At 44.3% G+C, this 17,713-nt stretch overlaps 1 protein-coding gene across 1 annotated transcript in view; it reads right to left on the bottom strand.

The window, feature by feature from the left end:
• The window catches only part of CMTM4 (CKLF like MARVEL transmembrane domain containing 4), a 69,951-nt gene that overhangs the window by 15,859 nt on the left and 36,379 nt on the right, over positions 1 to 17,713 (bottom strand). The window contains exon 2 of the mRNA XM_041771026.1: positions 1,502 to 1,678. Coding sequence (XP_041626960.1) covers positions 1,502 to 1,678 — 177 coding nt within the window. The remainder of the gene's footprint in view (positions 1 to 1,501; positions 1,679 to 17,713) is intronic.

The following is a 17,713-nucleotide window of genomic DNA, read 5'->3' as shown; positions in this document are numbered from 1 at the left end:
TCTGGACTCTGGGTTTCAACACTGGTGGTGATCTCAGGGTCATGAGATCGAGCCCTGAGTCATGCTCTGTGCTCAGCAGAGAGCTCTCTCTCTCTTTCCCTCCAATCCCCTGACCCTCTCTCTCAAATATATAGTCTTAAAAAAAAAAAAGAGAGAGATGATAAAACCTGCCACAAAACCAAGACAAAACCAACTGAGTTTTCAACTGACATCAGCTTTTCTAGTTCAGCTCTGCTTTTATTTTCCCTCCCAAGAGTTTGAGTAACACACGGAGTATTCCTTCAGGAAGGCCCACTCCTCTCAGTACCACGCCACAGGATCACCACGGGAGTGGCCCCGTCAGGCAAGGTGACCAGCTCCACCTCCTCCCTGGCTCCAGCACACACGGGCCACACTTTCCATGGTGGGGCACACACCCAGCACTGGGCATCAGGAGAGGAGCACGCTCAAGGGTAGGTGGTCTGCAGCGCCCCCTCTCCTGCCACCCTGCACCCTCTCAGGAGTGGCGGCTCCACGGGGTTCTCCTCCCACAGGCACGTAAGTGTGAGGCAGCTGACTCTGCTTTCCTGTGACTTCCCTGATTCCCTTCCAGCTCTTGCACATGCTTATTTGTAAAGAAACATCAAGAAAACCAAGCACTATTAAGTTTCCTTTCCCATTTAGCAGGGTAAGGAAAAGTGACACGAGTCCAGGAAGAGGGGCCAGGGAGTGACCAGCCCTGAGCTTCCCATGCCCATCTGGGGAAGGCTGTCAAAGGGGGTTAAGAACCCAAACCATTGAGAGCACATGCTTCCACTCGGGACTCTGATCAAAACATCGAATCCTCCGTGTCCTCCCAGTTGCTTTGAATGTAATGATAATCCTAGGCTTTGCGAGTCACTGGCATTTTCACTTGTATTTCCAATTCTTCCTTTTTTTTTTTTTCAAATTTTTATTTATTTATGATAGTCACACAGAGAAGGAGAGAGAGGCAGAGACACAGGCAGAGGAAGAAGAAGGCTCCATGCACCGGGAGCCCGACGTGGAATTCGATCCCGGGTCTCCAGGATCATGCCCTGGGCCAAAGGCAGGCGCCAAACCGCTGCGCCCCCCAGGGATCCCTTTTTTTTTTTTTTTTTCCAATTCTTCCTAAAGAGATACTTTGTAAATGGCTTTTGGGCCCAGGGTGAAAAATATGCAAATATATTAATTTCATTTTCTTTCCAGATTCCGTAAACATCAATATTACCAATCTTCTCAGAGGATCGTAAAATGGAAATAACATCTTCAAAGGGGTCAAAATAATTCTTATATGATGGTTCTCCCACTAGGGAAGATTCAGTTTACTTTATCTTTCATTCAACCCAGCAAAGACATTTAAAATTTCACTGTTGAATTACAATAAACTGAGTTTCGGAAGGAACTAGCACCAAACAAGATGATGGAGAGATTCCAGCTTCCCTCGGGGCTGAGTGGCACCTAGTCCTTTCAAAGTCAGAGACAGGTGGTGACTTGTACTCACTGTCAGGTTCCAGTTGATCTGGGGGATCCTCATGTGCAGGTTCAGACTGAACAGAATCAGCAAGACTCCAGTTACTACAAATGCACTACAGCTCACGAACTCAAAAAAGTAGAGGCCTTCACACGGGGAGCACTCCATGATGGTCTCTATGCAGATGAACGCAATCAGGGCCAAAATCTAGGAAGAAAATTGGAAACACACATGTGCGTGTATATTTAGTACACATCCGTGGACATATGTGCCTGCCGCGTTTAAATAAAACCCACCACCACCACCATATGTGGCCAGTTTTCCTCCGGGGATGGAAGGATCACTGTCAGGAATATGATCTGATGAAATCCTTATGGAACAACAGGTAGAGGGAGGCCTTAATGAAAGGATCGAATTCCTAACGTGAACACCTACACCCTAGCACAGCCCCCCGACACCGTGCGGGTGCGGGTGCGGCTCGGCCCTCGGGAGGAAACAGACAGGACCAGCTCATGTGTTCAGTTCTTCCTCGGCCACTAGTAAGTGGACGCTGCCAACACACGTTTCTAATTTCTAGTCCCTACCACAATTATGCCCGACACTGAGAGGGCAGGGTCCCAACGGCGTCCATCTATGCCATCTGCAGCTACCCTGGTGGTTCGGGCAGGGGGCACGCAGGCTGAGGGCTTTAAGACAGGGCTGGGTATAATCCCCTCTTCTCGCAATGACAGGCGCCTACAAATGAGGTCCACCTAATTAATTCGCGAGCTGGGCTTTTTAAAAGTTATCACTAGACTTGGCCATAAAAAGTCAGAATGGCAGTCTATAAAAACATTGAAAAAAATGACCAATAATGGCACCAATTTGTTTCTAAAGGACCACAGTAACATTCTAGCACTATGTCCCAAGAGATCAGAGGTCACGGTCAAACAGGTATCAATGGAAATTACCATGTGAGCTTTTATTTTTTATTTATTTTTAAAGATTTTATTTATTCATTCATGAGAGACACAGAGAGAGAGAGAGAGGCAAGAGACACAGGCAGAGGGGGAAGCAGGCTCCATGCAGGGAGCCTGAAGCAGGACTTGATCCTGGGACTCCAGGATCGGATCATGCCCTGGGCTGAAGGCGGCGCTAAACCATAGAGCCACCTGCCCTTTTTTTTTTATTTTTTTTTTTTAAAGATTTTATTAATTCATTCACCAGGTGAGCTTTTAAAGGAAGATTTCAGGAAAAGGAGGAGGCCCAAAGGCTGAGTTAATGACCCAGCGATCAAAGAAAAGTCAGGTGGTCTTGCACCTAAACCAGATCAACCTTAGGCTCCGGGCCTCTGCTCTAGCACTTGTCTAACCAAACACCTCGCAGCCCACCACATGCAAGCCTGGGCCAGGACATGGGCCAAGCCCCCACTGCAAAGGTCCAGGCAGTGTAGGCAGGTGCTCTGTGGTCCTAGATTTGGCTTTAGAGCCAACACCATCAGCAGCACCAGAGAGCCGGCTAGAAGTCCAGAGTTTCTGCCTCTCCTCCTTGACCTACGAAGTAAAAATGATTGCTTTTTGGTTTTAGGGTTTTCTTTTTGACAAGACCCCCAGATGATGAAAGTGTGGGAAACATACAAGGCACGGGCTGTTCTGCGGCCCTCCTCTGCCTACTGGAGTCCCACGCATGTGCCACTCAATGCCACCTCCTCCCCATGCCTTCCCTGTCTCTCTCCATGCCAGACATGTTTCCATCCTCTGCCAGGAAAGCTTGTTCATCTGTGATTGCATTCTACCCTTTTTTATTTATTTATTTATTTATTTATTTTAATTTTATTTATTTATGATAGGCACACAGTGAGAGAGAGAGAAGCAGAGACATAGGCAGAGGGAGAAGCAGGCTCCATGTACCCGGAGCCCGACGTGGGATTCGATCCCGGGTCTCCAGGATCGCGCCCCGGGCCAAAGGCAGGCACCAAACCGCTGCGCCACCCAGGGATCCTCTACCCTTTTTTATAATTGTCATTATGCCTCCCTTTGCCTCCTGAGCTTTCTGAGGGCAGGGTCAACCCACCTCTCTCCACTCCAGGTACCAAACAGAGGTACTAGCACACCACCAGCAAACAGGGGGATGGAGAGGGGCCACTAAAAACCCAGACCCACAATTGCTGACATGCTTGGCAGGGTCTCCACCGTAAAAGGCACAGGGCAGGGCAGCTCTGCTCCATCCATTATCAGTACTTCGGCACAGCAATCATAAAAGACACCTCTCCTATCAAAACAAGGTTCACACTTCTATTTTAAGTCAATGCATTAGAGATAGGGGTCTTTAAGCACACACTTTGTGCTTTTCCTAATGGCTCTTAAAATTTTCTATAGAACCAGAGACTTGAATTCTCCATCTGAATTACATGCTTGACTTGCAATCAATTCACAAAGGAGCAGTTCATATAAGGGAAACTCCTAAACTTTTTCTTCCCCCTGTAATTGGATCTAGTAATCTTGGGCAAGAAATAACACACTGTACTGATGAGTTACAAATGTTTCTGGTATGCTAACTTCAACCATATTTGTGTGGGAAGGTAACACCTACATTCTTAAATATTAAAAGGAAAACAGTTTAAGAATATGCAAATCTAATAGGCCTCTCAATACAGCAGTGAACAAAACAAAAATCTGCTCTCTAGCTCATAGTCTAATGAAGGAGAAGCTTTTAAAAATTAAAAGTACAGAATGCTAGGCAGTGTGAAGTGCAAAGGGGGAAAAATCAAAGCAGGGCAGGAGAATGCAATGTAACTAGGGCAAAGGTGTTTGAAATTTTAGGAGTGACATGGAAGGCCTGAGAATGTTCTAGATTTATTACAAAGTTTATTACAGTCTATTACAAAGGACAATCAAGTGAAAGAGAACTTCAACTGCCTCTTTATTCTGACCTCAGGCTGTAGTCTGATTGAGTTCTTTCAAGCTTATCCCTCAACTCAGGAAAAATACCCTGCAGCAAAGCATGCCCCTGATGGAAACCGAAACTACCCCTTCAAGCAACAGGGACTGCCCAGAGCCAGCCAGACCCCGTGGGGTGACCCCAAGACAATCGTCAACCTGACCTTTATGCCCCAGCTGCATGTACCTACAACCTTTGGCCCACATTTTCTTTCTTTCTTTCTTTCTTTCTTTCTTTCTTTCTTTCTTTCTTTCTTTCTTTCTAGATTTTATGTATTTAAAAATAAAAAAATAAAATAAAAAATAAAAAAAAGATTTTATGTATTTATTCATGAGAGACACAGAGAAAGAGGCAGAGACACAGGCAGAGGGAGAAGCAGGCTCCATGCAGGGAGCCCGACGCGGGACTCGATCCCAGGATCCCGGGATCATGCCCTGGGCCGAAGGCGGACGCTCAACCACTGAGCCATCCAGTCGTCCCTGTCCCACATTTTCCTCACATAAACCCAGAAACATTTTCGGTACTTGAGAAATACCTTTGAGATGCCAGTCCTGTCTTGCTGGTGTCAGCCTCACTGAAATAAATTCCTTTCTAGTTTCACCATCACTCTTCGGATTTTGTCAGTGGTGAGCAGACTAACCTGGTCCGTGGGGAACCCTGGAGCCAGGTGCTCTTGCACCCTGGTGACAAAGGGATATACCTGAACAGCCTATGAAGAGACACAGGAAGCAAGGTCCAAAGGGGCCTCCAACACAGGAGCTTCTGTCCGGGAGTCTGGAACGCACCACCTTCCCCCGCACGGAGATACATTTTGGTTTACCGAACCCGGGCGTTCAAGGTTTTACAGAGCTCAGTCGGTAGCCCCTTCCCCTTCCCAGAGATGAGTGGGGTTGAAAGCTCAAACCTCTCATCACACAGTTGGTTCCCCTGGCAACCAGCCCCCAGCTCTAGTGCTTAGCAAAAGTCCTCTCATTAACACAAACTCTGATGTGGCTGAAAGGACGTTGATGAGAATTATCAAAGACACCTCTTATCATGGAGAAAATTTCAAGGATTTTAAGAGCTCTGTACCAGAAATGGGATGAAGACCAAATATCTATTTTCTTATTATAAATCACGATATCACACGTATTCATATGTAAACAGAGATCCAGACAGAGACGCATAAACACACAACTATACACATACAATAATTTAATCAGTTCCCATTCGATAGGCATTCAGGCGGCTTCTAATATTGCTTCTAATGAGCAGCACACTTTTTTGCCTCCCTTTTGACATAGTCAATATCAAATTTTCCTCCAGCACAGTGAAGGCTGACTAACAATTGTTGCTAAAGTAAAAGCTACCTATTGACCAAAAAGAAGAAAATAAGGGTTCAAAGTTACACTGGAAGCCAACTTCAAGGCAAACAAAGGGACGCCTGGGTGGCTCCACAGTGGGGCGTCTGCCTTTGGCTCAAGGCATGATCCCAGTTCTGGGATCGAGTCCCACATCGGGCTCCCTGCTTCTCCCTCTGTCTCTCTGCCTGTCTATGTCTCTCATGAATAAATAAATAAAATCTTAAAAAAACAATGGCAAACCAAGAATCAAAAGTAATTCAACTTATAAAAGTTTTGAAGGGGCACCTGGGTGGCTCAGTGGTTGAGCATCTGTCTTTGGCTCAGGTTGTGGTCCCAGGGTCCTGGGATTGAGTCCCACATCAGGCTCCCCACAGGAAGTCTGCTTCTTCCTTTGCCTACGTCTCTGCCTCTCTCTGCGTGTCTCTCACGAACAAATAAATAAATTTTTTTTAAAAAAAATAAAGTTTTGCAATAGACAAATGTCACAATGTAAAACAGCACAGAGATATTTAAAAAGATACAAATAAGTAACAGTTACTGCATTTGCTAACTGGAGGATCATGCATGTCCTTGGACAAAGAGCCCTTTCCATGGGGCACCTACCAACGAACCAGGAATATTTTCATAGTTGGTAAGTAAGCTGATATTAAATGGTTGTCAGGTTTCTAATTATGACTGACAACATCAGAAAGCAGGAAGGGAAAGAGAGAAAAAGATTTGGCTGATTAAGTTACTATTAAAACTTTTTAAAATTTCATAACACCCCATGTTTCTATCGGTGGGAGTGTTAAGCGTCAAGACCCTTCTGGAAGGCCCTAGTAATCAATCAGCAGTGCTGTTCACCAGTACACCTCGCTCTCCTCCTTCCAGGCACACCGCAGGGTTGGAAGTTTGTGATAAGAGATGTTCCCCAGGCAGATTTATTCTCAGGATGACAGACTTGATGCTCAGAACTCCAGACCTGCAGCTCTAGGTTCCTATCACAACTCCTTTGGCCAGGTGGCGATGGAATAACAATGGGAGTTTTGGGGATTCGACTCACTGGAAGCTGAATGAGAGACAGGTTACACTTGGGTTCAGCTGTCACCTCCACCCATAGTTACTGTACCGAGTTACACAGTTGTACACTTGTACACACTGTACATAGTTACTGTAGCTTTCCCACTGCAGAAATGGCTTCCAGATATGCTCTGAGCTGACTTGATGAAAAAGAAATGAGCCCTAAAACTCACAATGCAGATCAGGATTATATTCAATAATACAGAGTATGCAATTATAAACACATTACATATTTTCTTCCTTTTTGGTGGAAATTAAATAGAATTGATCAGCTGTTCTAGGATATGTACGGCAGAGGCCTGTAGCAGTATTACAAAGCAGGAGCACACGTGTGTGAGAGACTACAATTCATGCATCCCAGTGAGTCAGATGGCATCTGATAAACCTTGAACTGACAAAGTTGGAAAGCCCCTCTAAAAAAAAATGGCACACAAAACTGCCTCCAGTGCACTGAAACAGACTGAAGAAATAAATGTGCCAGTGACAAACTGCTACACACTCATCCATAAATTGATGCACGTTAGCATAACAGCACGTTGATCGCAAAGTGGTGTTGCTCAATACCAAACAGTGGCAATCTAAGATCCGAATAGTTCTGGCGTATACCTACATTTCAGACTGATTCTGTAGACTTTTTCGGTATTAAACTGATCGTACCAAAAATTCAAATATGACCTGTGTCAGTGTAGGCCAAAAACAAAAACATTTTTTAAATTCCTAATTTTGTGTGTTTCTCATTAAAAGTACTCACTCTCATACCTAGCTTCCTATTTTTAATTTTACATATTTTCCCTTAAAGTGGGCCTCCCAAAATCACATCAGTCTCAGGCCACTTAAAGCCTGGATCTACTTCTGGGTTTGGGTAACAAAAAGTCTGAGTGGGTGAGAGATCTGTTACTCTTGGCAGTGGCCGGCAGGCAAGCTCCCTTCTCCCTGCCACAGCAGCCAGCACTATTCCAGGAGCAGGTGGCCTGAGTACGGCTCATCAGAGAGGAGTGTATTACGTGCCAGAGAAGGAAGCCTCCCTTGTGTTAAGCCATTGAGATTTTAGCTTTGTTTGTTGCTACAGCATAATCCAACTCATACTCACTAGAAAAGAGCACTTTTGCATACTGTTAAATTTCACCAAAAAAAAAAAAAAATTCACATGTCCTAGGTATCTGGTACAAAACTGCCGATTTTATGGGATGAATATGTCACTCACTCATAAAGACACCAGACCCAAATTGTTTTATAAACTTACTAGATTGTCAAAATAAAGATGTAGAGATATTAACCATGTTATTTATAATTTTAAAACAAAAGAATAAAATATCCGGAATTTCATTTCAGGAATCCATCTGTGTGGTAGGACTATGGACATATATTTTTTTAAAGGCTTCTTTTATTTTCCAAAATGTCTACAATGAGTATGTGTGGTTTAAAAAAAAATTAAATATCCTCTATATTGAAGCATCCAGGTTTATTATGAGTTAAATGTTAGTGACCTCTAAGAATCCATCCTTATTTGTTTTGAAACTATTCATGAATATTTTAAAGTGACATTGAAAGCTCTAATGGAAAACGAAAGTCACTCTGCAAGTCCATGTTGGTCCCATTTCTTTATCAGAAGAGTTCATCATTTCTAAAGCCTTCTTGAAAAAAAATAAATAAAAAAAAAAATAAAGCCTTCTTGTGAGCATAATCCTATTTCCTGGCTGCCACTGCACTCTTACGTGCAGAGAGTGGGCACAGTGTTAACAGCCTAGAGGCCAACATGTAATAACTTTATGTGATGGCAAGGACCCCGGAAGAAACTGTGACCCTATTATCTATGAGGACATCTTTGAAGATGAAGCAAAATCCTAACCTTCCTTCATCACCAGTTTCTTAATGGATCTAATGAAACTTATTTAAAGATACACATGTAAGCAAAAATCACAATATTGAAAAATAACTTTAAGGAGCCTTAAAATCACCAGATGCAAAAATGACTGTCCATATGAAGACTGAGGATCTGCAGTGACTGCTATGTGGCCGGACAACTTCTTCAGCGACCCTGATCTCTCTGCACCTGGAAGTGGGCTGGGCTTAGGGTGTCAGTACCCACACAGTGAACACACCCCATTAGACACACAAAGACAGATAACTATCCATGTACAAAGGCTTAGTGTCCAGAGAGGTATTGAGGTTTAGGAGACAGAGGGTGGCTGAGGGCTTGAGAAATCTTTCCAGAGGGCAATGGACTCAGGCTGTCTTAGAAACAGGAGAGAGCCCTGTGAGGTGGCGCCTGACTTTCACACTGAGATTCTTGGTTTGGGGTCACATGCAAGGTAGGCACAGAACCTGGTCCCTGACCAAAGTACCTCAGTTTTCATATTTATATTCCCATAAACGGTGGGTCCTGAACTTTGCTGACCAAAGAAGAGAACAGCTGTTTAGACACCCTTCTGAACGCTCAAGGAAACATGCAATCATCAGCCTGGTTTATACACTGGGAAAATATTTGTCATGCTGTTTAAAAAAGTTTTTTTGGGAGGTACCTGGGTGGCTCAGTTGGTTAAGTATCTGACTCCTGATTTTGGCTCGGGTCATGATCTCAGGATTGCAGAGTCGAGCCCCACAACGGGCTCCTCACTCAGCTGGGAGTCTGCTTGGGATTCTCTCCTCCTCCCTCTTTTCCTCCCTTCACTCATACATGCAAATGCTAAATAAAATGTTTTTGTTTTGGTTTTTTTTTTAATTTTTATTTATTTATGATAGTCACACACAGAGAGAGAGAGAGAGAGGCAGAGACACAGGCAGAGGGAGAAGCAGGCTCCATGCACTGGGAGCCCGACGTGGAATTCGATCTGGGGTCTCCAGGATTGCGCCCTGGGCCAAAGGCAGGCGCCAAACCGCTGTGCCACCCAGGGATCCCTATTTTGTTTTGTTTTTTAAAGAAAAGTTGGGATGCCTGGGTGGCTCAGTGGTTTAGGGCCTGCCTTCCACCCAGGGCGTGATTCTGGAGACCCAGGATTGAGTCCCATATGTGGCTCCCTGCATGGAGCCTGCTTCTCCCTCTGCCTGTGTCTGTGCCTCTCTCTCTCTGGATCTCTCATGAATAAATAAATATAAATAAATAAAGAATGAAAAGAAAAGAAAAGAAAAAAGTTTCATTAAGTTTGAAAACTAACCAGTCTGGCCCTGTCAGCCGCAGAGAGGCGGCCCTCTGCAGTGGGCCCCGCAGCCCCACAGTTCTGGGCTTCCTCCCGTCAGGCCCCAGACTATTTCTGTGCTGACCTATCCCTGGTCTTGGGGTACCCGGGACACATCGACGTAGGGACAGTTATCACAAGCCTCACAGTGAAAATTTGACGCATGTCCTGTGTTACCTGAACGCGGAGGATTTTTTTCCCTGAGCGCTTCTATTAACCCCGCAGAAAGCTGTGCCGCTCAGCGCTGAACCTGCTCAGGTGGCCACCCCGTGAGCCTCGGAAGGTCCCCGGAGCCCCTCCCCCGAGGGCCTATCTCAGGAGTGATGCGCACACGCAGCGGGGACCTAAGTGCTTCAGAACCAGGCCAAGCTCTCGGCAAGTCCTGCGCGTTCAAAACTGGAGTGTGTCTCTCTTCCCAGTGAGACTGAAAAGGTGCTTGAAGGTGGGACAGGGCCCCATGCAGCCTCGCGGACCCGGCCACTGAGTGCCGCGGGGGGGCCGCGGGGGGTCGTGGAGGGCCTCGGAGGGCCGCGGGGGGTCGTGGAGGGTCGTGGAGGGCCTGGGGGGGGGGGGCCGCGGGGGTGCGTCCAGCTTCGGCTCAGGGTGTGATCCCGGGGTCCGGGGATCGAGTCCCACATCCAGCTCCGCGAAGGGAGCCTGCTTCTCCCTCTGCCTGGGTCTCTGCCTCTCTCTCTGTGTCTCTCATGAATAAATAAATAAAATCTTTAAAACACTAAAAATTAAAAAAATAAAAATAAGATAAAAAAAAAACAAAAATTTAAATTTAAATTAAAAAAAATTTTTTAAAAAGTTTCCCTCCACTCCCCTGAGACAGTAGAGCAACGAGTAAAAATTTTTTTTGGTTCTCAAACAAAGGAGCTAACTGCCATGCCACCGGGTGTGAGCTGTGGGGTTGAGAGAGGTGGGGAATTAAGAGAACCACCTGCTCTGGAAGGGCAGAGCTGCCCTCAGGCGCTAAAGCCACCGGGCAAGCAAGGGGCACGATTTAGACAGAAGAATTAGGTAAGCGAAGGAGCCAAGGGGGCAGGGGCAAATAAGTGCCTTATTGTTGAGAGGGGAGAGCACAAAAGGGGGAGGCCGCCAAGGACTCAGGGCAGAGAGAAGAAAACAGGAGGCCAGGGGAAGTGACCAGCACCAGCAGCTCCGCCAGGTATGCCCCACGGGCAGCCACATTCCGGGGCCTAAGGCTTCATTTTCGTTTGCAAAGAAAGACAGAAAGCATCAGGCTGTCACTGCTCCGGGGAGCTGTCGGCCTGGTCTGACCTAAGCTTGGCCCACGTTTCAAGGCCAGTGTGACCAGGGCTCCGGACGTATTTTCCAAGCTGGGTTCTACTGTGCAAATAATTTTGCCATTCTGAAATCCTAAAGCTGTACGTAAGTTAGGAGCTGACTCAAGGGATTGTATTTCAACCTCTTTTTTTGGCAAGACTCTCACCTTTAACATAAATTATTATACTTACAGCGTAAGCGAGCTCGATCACACACACACACACACACAGTAAACCCACAGGTCACTTGTACACAATGGCTGGCCACAGCATACCACAGTCTCAGACAAATTAAAACAGGCTTATTTTTGGATATCCAACTACGTAGAGCACACAAACAGTGTTCCCAATGAAGTGCAAAACATTTTTTCTTTAAAAAAAAAAAAAGTTTAGAAAACCTTATTATGTGGTTTGATGATAGAATTGCGCATGACTTCAGAAAACCACAGGACGGTCAGCATCTTTCTTGCCAAAAAATGCCCACAGCATTTTCCTGCAAATGCCACCCTGCCCCAAAAGCTACATTTTCAGACCGTTTAAATTAGTAATGGAGCAAAAACAACGCACATGTAGCGGACACAGGAAATCAGCCGCCTTCAAACGATACACATGTGAAGATGGTTAACTATGCTGCTGGCATTCGACTTCCTTTCCCCACTCCTTTTCTCATGTCCTTGCTTCATGGATGAAGCTGAAATCCCAGGAAGTGGTATCACATCCCTACATGATTCAAAAGCAAAACCTGTCCCCTTTTCTGTCTCTCCCTTGCTTTAATTCTCAGGCACCTCCCCACCCTAGCGTCCCTGACAAACCACTTTTAGCCAAATAGAAAGGACAGTTTTTCTCATTGAACAAGAAACGAGCAGTCCAAGGGTAGCTTTTTGCTAAAGATTAATTTAGGCCACAATAGCGAACTGCATATCCTAAGAGGCCAGGCAGCAGCCCATCGGAAAACCCAGCACAGCTCCAAACCCCAGAGCCTAATAGCCCCAGAACCCCTGTATCATCCACCTTAGGGAGGGTCCAGGAGGAGAGGAACCTACTTAAGTGGTCAAATCCATGATCCCCAGGACCTTGCACACAGATTCAGGGATAACCTTTCAGCAGGCTTTGTAAATGGTGTCCCTAGCTCCAGAGACAATAAGGATAGTGGCCTTCTAAGAAATTCAACATTTGCTGAGCACTTCTATGGGTCAAAGGATACAGTCACTGCCACAAACCTTCTCTCATTTAATCTTCATTCCACTCTGTGAAGAACACATGATTGGTTTGCTTGTTTGGTTTTTTATAAAAGATTTTATTTATTTATTCATGAGAGACACAAAAAGAGAGAGAGGCAGAGACATAGGCAGAGGGAGAAGCAGGCTCCATGCAGGGAGCCCGATGTGGGACTCGATCCCAGGACCCCAGGATCACACCCTGGGCGGAAGGCAGGCGCTAAACCACTGAGCCACCCAGGCGTCCCTGGTTTACTTGTTTTTAATCAAGATATAATACACATGCCATAAAGTTCACCATTTACAGTATACAATTCAGTGGGTTTTAGTATATTCAAAGTTATGCAACCATTTCATTATGTAATTCCAGAGCATTTCATCATTCTAAGAAAAATATTGTTTATTTGTTTGTTTGAGGGCAGGTACGAGAGAGAGAGAGAGAGAGAGAAAGAGAGAGAGAGAGAGAGACTCTTACGCAGGCTGCACATCCAGGAGCCTGACCTGGGGCTCAATCTCACAACCCTGAGATCATGACCTGAGCCAAAATCAAGAGTTGGATGCTTAACTGACTGAGCCACCCAGATGCTCCATGGAACATGGGTTTTTAATCCCCATTCTATTGATGCAAAAAAAAAAAAAAAAAAGAGGGAAAGATGTTAAGCAACCCATTCAAGATCACAAAATCTCCAACAGAACTAGGTTGAAACCCATCCCTGAACCTTTTACAGCACTGGTCACTGTGAATCACCCCTCCAGCCACCCTTACTTCCGCTGCTCTCTTCCCATCCTGCCTCTTCGCAAAAGGTGGAAGCTCCCCCAAGGCTGTGGCTCTGCTGCTTTCTCATCAAACGTGTGTACCCAACAGATTCCCCTGATCCAACTCCTACTTCCACATGTGCTTCTCTCATCTGAACTTCTATGTAAGCTCCAGATCCAGGCTGTCACACCACTGGCCCCCACAATGGGCATCCCTACCTAAATATCCCCAGGCACGCACAAAAATCCCCTTCCCTAATCAGTTAATTGCATCACTGGCCATTAGCACAGCCACTTGGCATAGCAGTTCAAGAGCTAGGACTCTCGAGTCTCACAGCCCTATGTTCTGATTTTAGCTCTGCCACCTAGTTCTACAGCTCTAGGCATGTTATGTCCTTCTCTGGGCCTCTATTCATCCATCAGTAAAATGGATGGGGACAATGCTTATCTTGCAGGGTTGCTGCAAAGATCAGCTGTAGAATCCTTAGCACTGTGCCTGGCACATGGTGAGTGTTGAGTGACGAAGAGCCATTGCCATTACAGTGTGAAAGGTGCAAGAGAACCCAGACTGCCTTCACTGGCTGAGTCTGGTGAGGAATGAGCACATGCTGGTATGTATCAGAATGTTCTTCCTTTTGAAGGCTAAATAATATTCCACTACATGTACATACATTTTGTTTCTCCATTCATCTGTCCGTGAACACTTGGATTGCTCCCACCTTTTGGCTATCATGAATAATGCCACTGTGAATGTGAGTGTGCAAATCTCTGTTTGAGCCCTGCTTTCATTTCCTTTCAGTGTACACCCAGAAGTGGAATTGCTGGATCATAATTCTACTTTCAGTTCTTAGTAATCAAAAATTTAAGCATAAAAGAGATGAAAGTATGAAAATCAAAATCATAAATAAAACCCTTAAATCATAAATTTGAATGAGCTTTTTGCTTAAAAAAAAAAAAAAAAAGCTGTATTCACTGAAAAGACCTAGACATGTAAACCCAGTAATAGTGGGCAACCCTGATGCCTGGACTGAGTCTCTAAGAATTATTTTACACTAACAGGAACAAAAACATCTAAGAGAAATGACTGATTTCAAGCCTGGGGCAGGACACACACAAGATAAGCCTATGGGAAATCAAGTACACTGTCGAAGACTACTGAGGTTTCGTCAGAAGGTCACAGGAGTCAACCTGGAGGGGCTCCCAATGACCAACAAGACAGTACAAATAGATATATGTGTGTATAAATGTGCACATTTGAATAACATTCAAATCTTGGTTTCTAAATACTATCATTTTCCAATGAAAGGAACCAGGGTTCCTTGGAGAATTCCAGGGCTGAGACAGAAGAATCTAAGATGAGCCTGGAACTCTCGTGTCTGAGAATGAAGGGAGCATATCTAAAGAATATCTTCCAAAGGGGCTCCCATTGGCCAAATCTGGGACAATTTGGGCATCAAAATAAATAATAATTATTAAATAATAAAGCCCATGAATAAGGGGACCTGGGTGGCTCAGTGGCTGAACGTCTGCCTTCAGCTCAGGTTATGATCCCAGGTCCTGGGATCGAGTCTCACAGCAGGCTCCCTGCTCAGCAGAGAATCTGCTTCTCCCTCTACCCTTCTCCCCCTGCTTGTGCTGTCTCTTTCTCTTGCTCTCTCTCTCAAATAAATAAATAAAATCTTAAAAAAAAAAAGTCTGTGAATAAAAACATGAACCCATACTGACATAAACAGGGAAGAAGAAAAAATTCTTCCTTACAGTTGAAAATCCCACTAATAAATATAGAAGAAATGACAGATCCATACAGTTGCCATTTGGCAACCATCACAACACTTGATTCAAGCAAGAATCATCAATGGATATTAAAACTAATGAGTGAAAGTTGAGGAGTTACAGGATATTTACATACTCTAAAAGTATCTCCCCACAGAAATACTAATTATAACAAAAAAATAGTAACTTGAGAGTGGAGAAGCCAGGCAGATAGCACTTTAACCAAGTTAAGATCCCTGGTAAGAGAACAAATATCTACGTCATCTGCCTCCGATAGGAGGCAATGAAAAGAATGCATCATTATTTCTGTGGTATTCCTGACAATACCACAAAATAACCAGAATCCAAACATGAGAAAACGTCAGACTAACCCAAATTGAGGGACGCGTTACAAAATAACTGGCCTGTATTCCTCCAAAACGTCAATGTCACGAAACACAAAGGCTGAGAACTATTCCAGACTCAAGGAGATTAAAGAGAAATGACAAATGAATCCAACATACGATCCAGGATGCTCTTGTACTACGCAGAACAGTTCTGAGACAACCAAAGAAACATGAAGAAGGTCTACAGTGTAGCTTCAGTATTCTATCATTTCCTCACTTTGATCATGGTACTGTGGTTTTATAACATGGTCTTGTCTTTAAGGTCACCGAAGTATTTAAGGATAAACAGACGTCAAGTCTGTACTACAAAAGACTTAAAAGACTCAAAAGACTAAAATAAATTTTTTTTAATTTTTAAAAAGACTAAAATATAAATATCCATATACATATGAGTATGTACACAAAAAGAGAAAGGATAATGTGGTAAAAAGTTAACATTTGGAGAATCTAGGAGAATGTATGGATTATTGTGTACTACTCTTGCAACCTTTGCTAAGTCTGAAATTATTTCAAATTCACAAGTCTTTTTAAATGACCACAAAATATTGAATATTAAACACATAAAAGCCATAAGTTTTCAATGGACATTTCAAGGGGGAAAACGCCACTGTTCACCTTTGAGGGTTGCTAAAGCACCACTTTGTATTAGGAAAGCTGAGAAAGGACAGGAACCAAGTAGGTACCTTGCTTGTCTTTCCCGTACAAACTGTATTTCAAGGCAATCAAACGGATGAAGAAAAGCTCCTTAGAGAATCACAGCCAGCAAATGCAGAAGGAAGACGGAATTACAAAATCACCAGTTGGTAATGGATCTGGCCCAGAGTTTCTCAGCCCACCTGAAAGCTTGATGTTAACTTGGTAGGATTCAATCAAAAAATATTCTTTTTTTGCCTGCCAATTTATTTATTTTTTATTTTTTAAAGATTTTATTTATTCATTCCTGAGACACACAGAGAGAGGCAGAGACACAGGCAGAGGGAGAAGCAGGCTCCATGCAGGGAGCCCGGTGTGGGACTCCATCCTGGGACTCTGGGATTACACCCTAGGCCAAAGGCAGGCACCAAACCACTGAGCCACCCAGGGATCCCCTTGCCTGCCAATTTATCAAAACCATCCTTCTAGCTCTCATTTGTGCCACCCTCCACTAAGGCTTTCTCTGGCTCTTGAGGCACCTAGCTGGCTGGGTATAGAGCGTGTAGCACTTCATGCTGGGGTTGTAGGTTGAAGTCCCACACCTGGTGTAGAAATAAAAAATAAAATCTTGGGGTGGGGGGAGCTTCCTTTGGCTTACTCTTACCTCACTCGGACTTCCTGTAGCTCTTGTTCTAACCACTGGTTCACATACTTGGTGCACATGAGGATCTTTTCAAAATTCTGATACCAACACCATACTCCAGAACAGTTTCCCAAACTCGGCACTACTGATACTTTGGACCAGATAATCATTTGTTCTGGGGGCTGCCCTATGCACCATGTGATGTTTAGCAGCATTCCTGGCCTCTACCAGCTAGGGGCCAGAACTCGATCCAAACTCTGTGGTGGCAACCAAGAATGTCTCCAGACACTGTCAAATGTTCCCTGAGTGGCAAAATCTCCCTCCTCCAATCACCACTGATCCAGGTTGTGATCATCATCGGCTGTTAGGCTATTAAGTAAAAGGCCAATGAGGAATTTTAAGTAGATGGATCAGGCTCAAAACACTTGTACCCACCAATCAATCCTAGTGTCACTAGAAGTGAAATAATCAGACACCACTGCCTTCTGATGTCAGTGCAATAGGATGTACACAGCAGCACCTAAAAGCTTTCTTACCACCCCCCAAAATCAAGCCTCCTGAGTCAACTAGATTACAGGAATTGGAAGAGTTAGAGAAACATGTTAAATTTACACTGAGGAAGGAGCTCATCAGCCAAATTCAAAATGTGGGCAATTCGACACAACAAATTACCTCATCTCATCAATAAATAAACAGCATAAAAGGAAGAGGGGCTGTTACAGATAAGAGAGATTAGGAAACATACTGATTAGAGGCAATGTGTGGATCTTGCTTAGATCCTAATTCAAACAAACCCAAAAGGCACTTTTGTGATCCCTGAAGAAAAAAAAAAAAAAAACAAAACACATACTGGATATTAGATAATGTTAAGGAACTATTAATTATTTAGATATGATAATATGTGAATGTATCATTTAGGGGAAAAGGTCTTTAACTGTTAGAGATGCATACTAAGTATTAACAGTTGAAATGCTATGGTATCTGAGACAAGTTTTAAAATACGACAGCCAGGGTGGGGGTAGCGGTTTAATGCCACCTCCAGCCCAGG

Source organism: Vulpes lagopus, chromosome 10 (assembly GCF_018345385.1).
Source record: "Vulpes lagopus strain Blue_001 chromosome 10, ASM1834538v1, whole genome shotgun sequence".
In the NCBI taxonomy this organism is placed as follows: domain Eukaryota; kingdom Metazoa; phylum Chordata; class Mammalia; order Carnivora; family Canidae; genus Vulpes; species Vulpes lagopus.
This window is presented reverse-complemented; position numbering and strand designations above follow the sequence as displayed.